General features: G+C 34.3%; 1 protein-coding gene across 18 annotated transcripts in view; it reads right to left on the reverse strand.

The window, feature by feature from the left end:
- Nucleotides 1–1,186: 1,186 nt before the first annotated feature.
- Nucleotides 1,187–12,006, reverse strand: part of SLC4A7 (solute carrier family 4 member 7) — a 100,104-nt gene continuing 89,284 nt past the window's right edge. For 11 of the 18 annotated variants that reach the window (XM_051858776.3, XM_089330212.1, XM_089330217.1 and 8 more), the window contains 3 exons: nucleotides 10,676–10,773; nucleotides 7,163–7,270; nucleotides 1,192–5,378 (listed from right to left, as the gene is read on the reverse strand). In XM_051858776.3, the coding sequence (XP_051714736.3) occupies nucleotides 5,297–5,378; nucleotides 7,163–7,270; nucleotides 10,676–10,773 (288 nt within the window). In that variant the 3' untranslated portion in view covers nucleotides 1,192–5,296. 18 annotated transcript variants of the gene reach the window in all.

The raw sequence follows: 12,006 nt of genomic DNA on the forward strand, positions 1-12,006 counted from the left end.
GGCACTGTGGTACAGCAGGTTAAGTCACTGCTTGGGACACCAGCATCCCTGGGAGGCAGCAGACGATGTCCCAACTGCTTGGGTTCCTGCCACTCACTGGAGACCTGGCTGGAGTTCTAGGCTCCTGGCTGTGGTCTTGCCCAATCCTGGCTTTTGTAGGTGTTTCGGGAGGGAACCAGTGGATGGAACATAATGCTCTAACTCCCCCTCTCTGCCATTCTGCTTTTCAAGTAAATACATAAATCCTAGCAACAAAAAACAAAACCTATAATGTCCACTAACTACAGCATAAAAAATAGAGGTTAGTTTTATAGGCACTGAAACATGTATTTAGAACGGACTCAGTAAGAACACAACTCCACTTCCCCGAATTTGTAAAGTTCCTCTAAACAAGCGGTGCAGATTAAGAATATTTAAACACACATAGACACTCTTTAAGAGGAGTGAAAATGATGTAGACTGAAAGCAGAAGGCTACCATTTGAAGTAAATGGAGACCGAAGATGGGTTTTGCAAGAACCCAGAGAAGCAGAAAGGAAGGTTTCTAAACAACAGAATCTTTCATTAAAAGCACAGAGGTAGTAACATAAAGGTAAATCACAGGAAGAACCGATGCTCAAGACCACATATGCCTTACTGTGCAACATCAAAGCTAACGTCCTATACACAGCTATTATGAAGTGACATACTTTTTCCTAGAATAAACAGATTTTCAAATGCAATTTCCAAAAAGAATAAGCACATTTTCACAATTCAGATGCAAAGTTCATCACATTCAGTGAGATGTCACTAGCTTTTCAGGGCAGAAAACATAGGAGTGCTACACACAGACCAAGACCTGCCATTGGACATCAATAAGGAAAAATATTTATAAAAAAAAACGAGCCATTACCAACAAAGGACAAGTCTTGAGCCTGCGAGAGAGTATTATCTTGCAAATTATGATATGACACAAAATTTCAGAATGTGTGTCTTAAAATAGAGAAAAAAATGATCAACTTCCATATTTTTAACTACCAATAGTGATTCTGAAACACAGTTTCATCTCATCTTTTCTTACTGTTTTCTCTTTTCTGACTCTCTCCTACTAATGCACATGAATTTTAGGAGGCAGGAAGGGGAAATCACTCATATTCCCTTCCTTCCCTACTCCAATCTCCAGCTGAGAAAGATAAGGAAGACAAAGCCAACAACTAATTAAGTAGACTTTATTGCTCTTTCAACTTCAATAACATCTCCAAAAAATAGTTTTAACAATTATAAAACAAATTTGAAAGGCAGGATCATTCACATTATAGACTTGGTAGAGACTTTTAACTTCATATAAATGAAACATATCAGTTTACAATTTAAATGTTTAATTTGCTTTGGATTTTATTATAAAAGAAAATATTATAAAAGTCATAAAAATTGGAATTCTACTGTGAAATTACACCAAGGTATCAAATATTATATAAATGAACAATAAAATTCAATTTTATTTATTTAAACACAGTAAACACTGGAAAACAATCTCCCCCCTACAAAAAAAAAAAAAAAAAAAAAAAAAAAACACCAAGAACCAAACCCTTGAATAATAATAATAAAAAAAGAAAAGCCACAACACAAAAACCAATCAATGTGCAAAAATCTGATTAAAAACAAAACCAAACAAAATTGGGGTATAACAATTAAGTTAAATGTAGAAGTTAATATGTGCTAATTAGATTTTTAAAATGTTTAGATGATTCCATTTCCAACTACTTGGTATAATCAACACTTATTTCACTTCTTTAAGTCACAAAACGGACTTTACATTAAAATTCCCAAATTTTGCAATTTGAACACTATAAATTTAAGTGTTCTTCAATTCTTTATATTTACTTTCTAAAAAATAAATAACTGTGGAATAAACCAAAAGACAATTCACATATTTGCACTGCATACCGTAACAATGATGTGATCTACATAAATAAATTTAAAACACTAAGTTATTTAATACAACATTTTTGAATGACATCAATGGCTTACACATCCGAAATCTGAGCACTTTTAACAGGATTCACATGTTAAACTGTTGAGCACACTTACAGAACTGAGGTACAGGATATAACCCTCTAAACAGCAAGCTCTTGTGTTATACCTCAGGTTTAGAGACCATTTTACTTTTCACAGAATTTCGAACCTGCCTTTGTGAAAGGAAAAAGATAAAAGCTTTTATTCTCACATGGAAACTGAGTAAATGGAAGAAACATTTGTTTCTTGGATGGAGAAAACAAAGATTAGTAATTTTGAATGATAAACAGATTTGCTTTATAAAATGCATCCATTAGCACATAAAAATTTTGTCTAAAATGCTTTACAGAAGACTTGGCAAATATGAACATTGGTACGCCACAGCTTTTTTAAAACAATGTTAAGAGATTTAAGGTTGATAACATTCATTCTCTATCTCACTCTCTCTCTTTCTCACACACACACACACACTTAGAAAGATTGTGTGCTTCACTTCAGCATATTTAATATTATTAAAGAATACATGGAATCATCCTTTTATGGTTAAGAAAGTTGGTTCATTGTTTCTCAAAAGCTGCTATTTTAGATTGAAACAGCACTCAGAAGAAAGTAAGTTTCAGATGGTCAACACCAGGATTTATTAAAGTCTTTGTAAACAGACATCTATAAATAAATAAGAGTGGAGAAGAAGATCCTGAGGTGGCCCTGTGTCCAGGGCATTCAGTAGCACTAAGCTCCATTCTGGAAATCAAGGCATCTAAGAAAGTGCAGGGCTGTTCAGTTGAATTTATTTTGTAAATGGAATATGTACAAGTTTAATTCTTTTGCACCTTGAGGTAAATCAGTACATAGCAATTACTACTGCTCATATACACCTATTTAAGGCAACATTTAAAAATCTATATATGTAGTAAATTACCTTTCACTGTCTTGCAATGAATGCTATCCATGATTGACATTTTTCAAAAAGAGTGGAAGAAATATCTAAAACAAGCAGTTAATTACTTAAACATGAGTTACCTTTGCTCTTCAATGGAGTAGTCATATCAGATCATTTTGTAAATCAAGTAGTCAAAAGAAAGCAGAAATGCTTAACAATTAGGAACACAGTAAAAACGTTTTGAGTGCAAAGTATTTTGCAAGTCATGGTTTTTCTGGCACTTAAAATTACTATACATAATTAAATAAAATTACAAAAACACTTTCCCAGGTAGTTTTCAGTTTATATTTTAAAATCACTTCCTTGTAAAATAGGTACAATTGTTAACCCTTTGATGTCCAAACACAAGGAAATGATGTGAGGAAATCCTCAGGTTCAGGGGAGTTTAAAAAATAGCAGCAAATACTGGGGACTTTGAAAATCATTACGCCGCTATGAATAAAAAGGAATCACTTCAATGGAAGCTCATGCCCAATAAGCACCATGGGTAATACTCTATCAATTGCCCATAGAGTCTAACTCTTTTTCAGACAGTACCAAACAATGTCAGCTATGTTGTCTGGAGAAAAGCAGCTACATTTCTAACATCTCATCTGAGGCAGAGGTTGAGTCTGTATTTTAACTAAAATCTGACAATTACTGTCTCAGATGGGGAAATTACATTACGATAACAGCTTTAGAATGGACTAAAATCACTCCAGAACCACTAAAATATCAGCTTTTGGCATTCTTCATGATCTTTTCTCTATCAGGTCAATTGTTCGTACATTTGCGTTTTTATTAGAAATAACTAAAGGGAATATTAGAATCTCATTAAAATGTTCATCCTAAGAGTCATATTTCTGTGTCTTCTCAATACTCAAGTTTGATTTTCTAAATTATTCTCCTATCAAATCGGTTTCACAATTCCATTCATCCAGTCCTACAGGCTTAATAAAACCATTTATTTATTTCATGTGGAGCTAAGAGTATACAAAAAAATGGCTAAAAAGATCTGCCAGAAGATAAAAAGACAGCTCAGGAAAACTAAAAATAACAAATCCCAACACAAAACAGAAAGAATGCCATGAATCTGAGCTGTACGTAAAATGTCAAATTTCCTTTTTAAATACAAATACGGCAGTGCTTCATATCAAAGATGTAAAAATCTGTCAACTGCTTTCAGATAATAAACAAATGCAAGGGAGCACCAGGAATGTACATGAACAGTTTACTATAAATTTGTTACCTTTTCAGATGTGTATGAATTATTTAAGCCTATCAGTTAAAATAAATAAAATATTTTAAAAATGAAGTTGCAGGTAACAACTTATTAAATATAATCTATACAATAGAAAGAATAAAAACAGAAAATTAAAAGTAATTCTTAATAAAGTAATACTGATCATTAACCCATCTGAGAGAATTCTGATTCCTGATTCTTTTAATCATACTACTTATGATAGAAAAATAATCAAGCACTTGAGCCTGATACAAACTAACCCATTTTAAGTAAAAGAGAGCAAAGGCAGAAAACTGAGTGGGAATAGGGGCTCTATAAACAGCCTAAAGATTTTAAAAAGTTTCTCCAAAAGTAACAAAACTCAACTACTGCAAATTGGCATTTATAGCTTCTAAAATTATGGCTGGTATGGATGCTAAATTATAAAATCAAATGCAATTTTACTTGTGTGCCAGAATGGAAACCTAGATATGGGAGTTTTAAGAGTTAAAACATTTCCCAAAACATAAAGGTTAAAAACTATGGCTCTTATCTAGTAAGTTTACAATTGTTCTACACTCACCCCTATGGCCAAGAAATTGCCATCATTTGTGAAATATGATGGACATCTGCATATGATATACACACACATACACACACACAGAAGCCTTGATATGCTACCATTTTCCCCACAGCATTGGCATAAAGACTCCCTGTTCTTCCCATAAAGCACTAGCACTAATTATTTCACTTTTGTGACTATATAGGGAAAATGTTAGAAACCCAAGAAAAATTTATAAATATATGGACTAAGCATGTATCACTTAAGGATGATATGAACTGCCATTGATGAACAGAAACTTAAGAAAAATAGATTGAATCCATTTCCCCCCATCTTTCTATTGCAGAACAAAAAAAACTTTTTCCAGCAGAATAAATATTTGAATGGTAAGAACCATGTACCTCACTTCTAAGAGACTATTTCATTATATACACAGTCTCCATGGTGCTCATAACAAACTTCAGACACTACTTCAAAAACCCAGTAGTCATGCATAAACAGCATGACATACAATACTGTTTTATATTTAGTGACATGACACACACATTTTATATATATGTATATATATATATCTATATATAATTCCTCTGGGTTCAATCCTATAATGAAGTTTCAGCATCCATGTATTTCTTTGTTGGTTCATCTTCAAAATTTATTTTCACACTCACAGGTTTTTCAGGGCTATTTAAAACAAAAGAATGAGAATAAATAATTTTTAAATTGACAATTACTAGATTCTAATAATGACCAACAAGGAACCTTTTGAGATAACTATTAACACTATGAATTTATGACATCCAATTATTTTACAGCTTTCTTTTTTCCATCAGTAAAGTGAATTAGAAAGTATTAAAAATCCTTAGTTAAAAAAAAAAAGCCTATGTTTAAAATTGCAATTCATGTGTTTTTGGAAACTGAAGACAGACTCCCTAAAATTGGTCAGTATATAAATATGTTTTAGTTTTACTTCACATGAACAGAGTATTTATAGTCTCTGATGTTTATTTCACTGACAAATCTATTAATATATAATTCTTCGTCAACCTAAATATGTATCAAATAATTTTCTCAAAAAGGCAGCCAATTTTCAAAACTTCTTACCAAATATGATTTAAAAATACAAAAGCAAGAAATTTATCCTGTTTTATTAAGTTAATATCAAACACAGTGGCTCCATGTACATGGACTTAGTTTTAGCACATGACTATCCAGAATCTGAAAAACCAAAATATAAGAACAAACTATAATTTGCTGCCCACTCCACAAGTAACGAAGGCAAGTTCCTCCCAATATTTTTACGTTAAATGATACAGTAAGACATTCTCTGTATTCCCATGTGGCTTGGAATAGAGGGGCAAAGGCACACAACAGGCAGAAGTCTGAAACACACATTAAAATATAAGCATTTGGGCCAAGGGTATTGACAAAGTATAACAAATTACCAAGAGTAAAATGAATATTCATAGTGAAATGGTGCCTGCACAGAATGGTGTCTCCAAAAATGAGAGTTTAACTTTAAAATTTTTTCTACACTAAAGGTAGAAGTGAAGAAAGGAATCAGCCTGGCTTAGAAAATCAGAACTCATAAAATAACTACAGGAAGGAAAAACATGATGATAAAGATTAAGTGGTAAAATGACTCTAAAAGAGGGCAGGGAAAGAATGAAAAAAAGCTGCTTAATTATTTTAAGACAGAGCCCAGAAAAGATAGCAAATTAAACAGAAATAGTTGTGTGATTACTTGCCCTGGAAAAGTTTTGATCTGATGCCTAGCAGAATACAATGACACTCAAACCAAACTTTGGCACAAAGTGTACACAGAAGATTTGTTGAATGTGAATCAGTTAGTACCTTTATAAGATGATACCCCATTTCCCTAGAGACCGAGATTAAGGTACTAATTATTATCAAAATAGAATCCCTGAGGTCTCAGGCCTTAAAGCAATGGCGAAAGCAAGAAAAAAGGTTACATAATGTGTTATGTCCATTACAAGACTGGATGGACTTTATATAATGGATTAACTTTCTCCCACTTCAAGAAAAACATTTGTCTCCCCTAAAGAAAAGATATGCTAAAATCAAAACAACAAAACACAAAAGGAAAAATTCTTTTTTCTTGGACCATCAGAGATAATGACTGAGGTATTCATTTAGACTTCATTTAAGCATGAAAAATTACCTTTTTTATATGGTTTTGGCATTTATAGATTTATTCCATACTGTTAAAGAATTTTTTTTGTAAAATAATAAAAATAGGCAACTTTAAACTGAAAAATGAAAAAAAAATTATTAATACCTGACTCTAGTATATAGTAAAAGGAAGACAGGAAAAGGAAAGCTGGTTTTGTTAAGGAGAATATAAATTAGGTAAATTAAGTTAATTGTAATGGTTTTACTGCATAGCTATAAGTAAGTAAAATAAAAAAATAGCTATAGTTAGAAAATGCATAAATAATTATAGCTACCTCGTGTTAGATCTGGTTACTTTGGCATTCTCAGTACTCATGGAAAGTGCCTTCCATTGTGCAGTTTTGGCCATTTCATCTGATATGTTAACAACTGAGGGATCAACACTGAAGAACAAACACACTTTGTGGTTAGTATTCAGTACTTGCATAAGCATTAATATTGTCACTTATTGTCTTACGTGTTTATTTGCTTCCACCAACTCAAAACTGAGAAAATCCTTGCCATGCACTGAAACCAGGATCAAGCAAGGTACCAGAATTTTGGAGTTACATTATAAAGGCTTCAAGGAAGATTACATCTTTCTTTATAACTAAAACTAGTAGTGAGATTAACTAAATTAGGATTTATTTATGGGACTTCACCTCATAATTCAATTTGGGGTTTTATTAGCTATGGTGCTCTCTAACCATCTTGGCTCTGAGTACCAGTATACTATTGAAATAATATAAGAGAATATATTAATGTGCTTATAAAGAATAATACAGCTTCATATCAGTTAGAAAATTTTGTTAACTGATACAAATTTCAGCCTCACCAAATATTTACACAGAAAAGCCAAGACTATAATTTTTAAAGCCCTTGTTTTTCATAGTCTTTATAAATCATTAAAAGACTTTGAGGTAACACCTCAAAGTTGAAAACAAAGGTCTGGAAAATATTTCGACAGTTAACACAAAAATACCACACTTAACTGGCATTCACATTTTTAGTGTAAAATTGTTATTTTATCAAATTTATCAAAATCCAAAGGACATAATATTGTCTACTTATTACAAAAGACATAAATGTATTATAAAACTGAATTTAAGACCCCAAATCCAATAATAATGATGATATCCATAAATAATTAATTTTGGGCTCAAGGTTGTCAGTCACAAGTAATATGAAAGTTGTGAAGTTAATAGAAATTCATTTGTCTTCACCAAAAGATTTCATGCAGACAAGCTACAAATACAAATGTCATATTAGATCATGTTAATAATGTGACCCATTAAAAAAAACAGAGGGGGAACAGTGAGGACTCTTAAAGCACCAGTAACTTTTTGTTCTTAATTTGGGTGTTGGTTATGAGCGTGCTCAGATTCATTATCTGTACACTCATGTGAATTTCTTGATATATACACTTTATTTCAAATACATGTTTAAATTAAAAAATAAACAATGTGATGGCAGCTAGGTTATGAATGGCTAAGACCACCATTCTAAAAGTGCTGATTTGCTCATGCTTTAAATCAGAACATTGTTTAAAAGAAAGACTGCAGGGAAGAAGGACACGGCCATTTAAAAGTCTCTGGGAATCTGAACACCCAATTTCCCAAGGGCAGAGTCATCCAACCTGAAAGCCTGCCTACCCTGAGTAAATACCCAGTCACCTGATGGCCAACTTCAAATAACCGAAGTAAGGAACTCCTGATGGAGCTTCCAGCTTTCAAATATCCTCATATAAATAAGAACTTCCCCATCAGCAGAATTTAACATCCTCTTTTGAAAGAAACTATATATTTTATTTGCCAACTCCCAAATAAAACTTATAAAGTTATTTTCATATTTTACAGGATTTTATAGTTTCCAAATGCTGTCATGAACTATCTCATTTGATCTTCATGGCAAATAATCCAAAGATAAATTCTAACAAACAGGCTAGTCATTTTCTGGCATTTGTGATGTTTAAGTCTTAAGCAAAGCATTATGAATCATGGTTCATATCATCATTTAAGTAAAAAAAAGGAAAAAACAAATATCCATAATTTTTTATAATTATAAGACTCCACTTAAAAGTACATCCATCTATATCCACACTGAAAAAGGGACAAAGCAAGACAACAGAAGTCAGTCCCTAGAACCTGTTTAGAAGCCATCAATGAAGTTAATCCATTAATTTTAATTCATTAATTACACATAGTTAATTAATTACAAAACCCAGAAAAGCAGAACATTGTAGCTGGAGACATGACGATCTCTTTACTTGGCATTTAGTTTATAGTCTATCAACAGTTGATAAGAGAAAATCATGCAAAGAGACACAATAATGCCAACGATAATATTAATTGCGAAAAGAGGAAAATAATACAAATTCATTTATCACAATTAATCAACATATACAAGTCCAGGGGCCAGCGTTACGGCATAGTGGATAAAGCTGCTGCCTATGACAATGGCATCCCATATGGGAACCAGTTCCTGCTCCACTTCCAATCCAGCTTCTTGCTAATGGCCTGGAGAAGCAGCAAATGACCCAAGTCCTTGGGTTCCCCGAACCCATATGGGAGACCTGGCTGAAGATCCTGGCTCTTTTGAATTGGCTCAGGTCTGGCTGTTGCAGCCATTTGGAGAGTGAACCAGTGGATGGAAGACCTGTCTCTCTACCTCCCCCCACCCCATAACTCTTTCAAATAAACAAATAAATCCTTAACTATATATATATATAATATATACATATATAAAACACACATACAGACACACACACACACACACACACACCCAAATGTGACTTCTGTTAAAATTGATAAAGAATGGTTACAAATTAAAAAACAAAAAGGATTTAAGCAAGTTAATTAAACAGTGTCCAGCATCTGGACAAAGAAGGAACCTATGTATATTCTAAAACTGATTACTCTAACTAGCATTAGCTGTTAGCAGAATTGGAACAGATTTCTAGAAACAGGAATCAGATACATACACAAATACGAGTTTTTAATCTTTTAAAACTACTAAAAACTTCACACTTCCAAATTTCTATATCTTTGGTTCTTAAATTTAAATACAAATCACACACGAAAAATTATTAATAAGTTTCATGCACAATTTTTCTGTAATCTGAGTCCTTACCATTAATGGTCAAATCACACATTTGGAAACTAGGAGAGTTTTAGGAATGTTGGAAGATAAGTAAAGCTCATCAGCTGTGCATGAAAGTTAGTTCAAGACTCTGGTCTGGGGGCCAGAACCATGGTACAGGTTAATCTTATGCCTGTGGCGCCAGCATCCCATATGGGCGCCAGTTCTAGTCCCAGCTGCTCTTCTTCGAATCCAGCTCTCTGCTGTGGCCTGGGAAAGCAGTAGAGGATGGCCTAAGTGCTTGGGCCCCTGCGCCCACGTGAGAGACCCGAAGAAGCTCCTGGTTCCTGGCTTTGGATCGGCGTAGCTCCGGCCATTACGGCTACTTGGGGAGTGAACCAACGGAAGGAAGACCTTTCTCTCTCTGTCCATCTCACTGTCTGTAACTCTACCTCTCAAATAAATAAATAAAAATCTTAAAAAAAAAAAAAAAAAAAAGACTCTGGTCTGACGCTGAGCTTTTTCCTCATTGCTGCCCTTTCCCAGGTGGGAAAGGAGTGAAGGAAACTCCTTTTCAAATTGTGTATCTTTTAGCTGATATGCCAGAAGCAGATTTTATGATCTTTCTAAAAATAGAAGTCAATACATCAAAGAAACATTACATCATTTACTTATGCACTTGCATGTACATAAAAATAAAACACATTTTACAAAATAAAGTTATATCTCACCTATATTTTAGGGCCTTAACTGGAATTTGCAAGAGACTTCCTCCTTCAAACGGAAGGTGCACAGTCTCATCATCATCTTGAAGCATGCGTTCAGCTTCCTTTAGAGCACACACATGAAGAGATTACTTTCCTCAGAACATTTCCAAGAGAAAAGGTTAATCTAGAACATGTTAAAGACTTAGAAACCCACACTGATAATATCTGTTTCTTGTCTGTATCTGCATAACTGAAAATCCCCTTTACAATCATGAACACACACTTGGAGCACAAAATGAAACAATTCGTTACAAAGACTAACCTTAAATGCCTTAATTTTTATTTCTATCAGTAAATTGTTAACACTAATTATGTATCAGCTAGTCCACATGAAGTCTGATGACTGGTTAATACAGGTAAATACTGAGAGATCACACTCTGAAATCTCATGTCTCTCACTGCTATGCAACATGAGCAAAGCTGCACTGGTAAGTCTGGGTTTTTCAATCTCAGCAATACTGACATCAGTAATTCTTTGCTGCAGAGGGAGGTGCAATATGTAAAAGATATTTCATGGTATCAAAGGTGTCTAATCATCAGATGCTAGTAACAGCCCCTTCAAATGTCTCAGACACTGAAAGTGGGAGGGGAGGTCACTCCAAGTTGAGAATCATCAAGACAGGGGAACTGGGTAAGACTTACGATCTGTTAAGGGGAGTGGGATGTAGGGCAGTATAAGAGATCTTCTTCCTTACTAACAGAAATCCCAGCATCTAAAGGTGGCAATGTACCCAGATTTTTATTTAAAAAAAAAAATGAAAAACACCCCTAAACTCGGTAACTCAGCATTCCTTACAACTCAGTGAGGCCATGTGGTAGAAGAACTCCTTGGGTAACATGTCTGGAAAGACCCCTTAAAACAACAAAGAGCCTAGGCTGCTCGAGGGAAAATCCGTTTTGCCCTCTGTCTCTTCCTAATACTAACACAATAGCTGCAACCATTTTGACCCAAGAAGTCATGTGAAGGATGGAAACTGAATGCTGAGCACAGAGAAAAGTCCTTGGGAGTGCTTAACTCTAGGACATTTGCTATAAAGAGTTCTTTTACTGGGGCCAGTGCTGTGGCATAGTGAGTAAAGCCGTTGCCTGCAGTGCCAGCATCCTATATGGGTGCTGGTTCGAACCCCAGCTGCTGCACTTCCAATCCAGCTCTCTGCTTTGGCCTGGGAAAGCAGTGGATGACCCAAGTGCTTGGGCCCCTGACCCAGCGTGGGAGACCCCAGTGAGGTTCCTAGCGTCAGCCTGGCCCTACCCTGGCCATTGAAGCCATTTGGGAAGTGAACCACCAGAAAGAA

This window comes from Oryctolagus cuniculus, chromosome 4 (genome assembly GCF_051225735.1).
Source record: "Oryctolagus cuniculus isolate XC-2025 breed Fujian yellow rabbit chromosome 4, ASM5122573v1, whole genome shotgun sequence".
Classification (NCBI taxonomy): Eukaryota; Metazoa; Chordata; class Mammalia; order Lagomorpha; family Leporidae; genus Oryctolagus; species Oryctolagus cuniculus.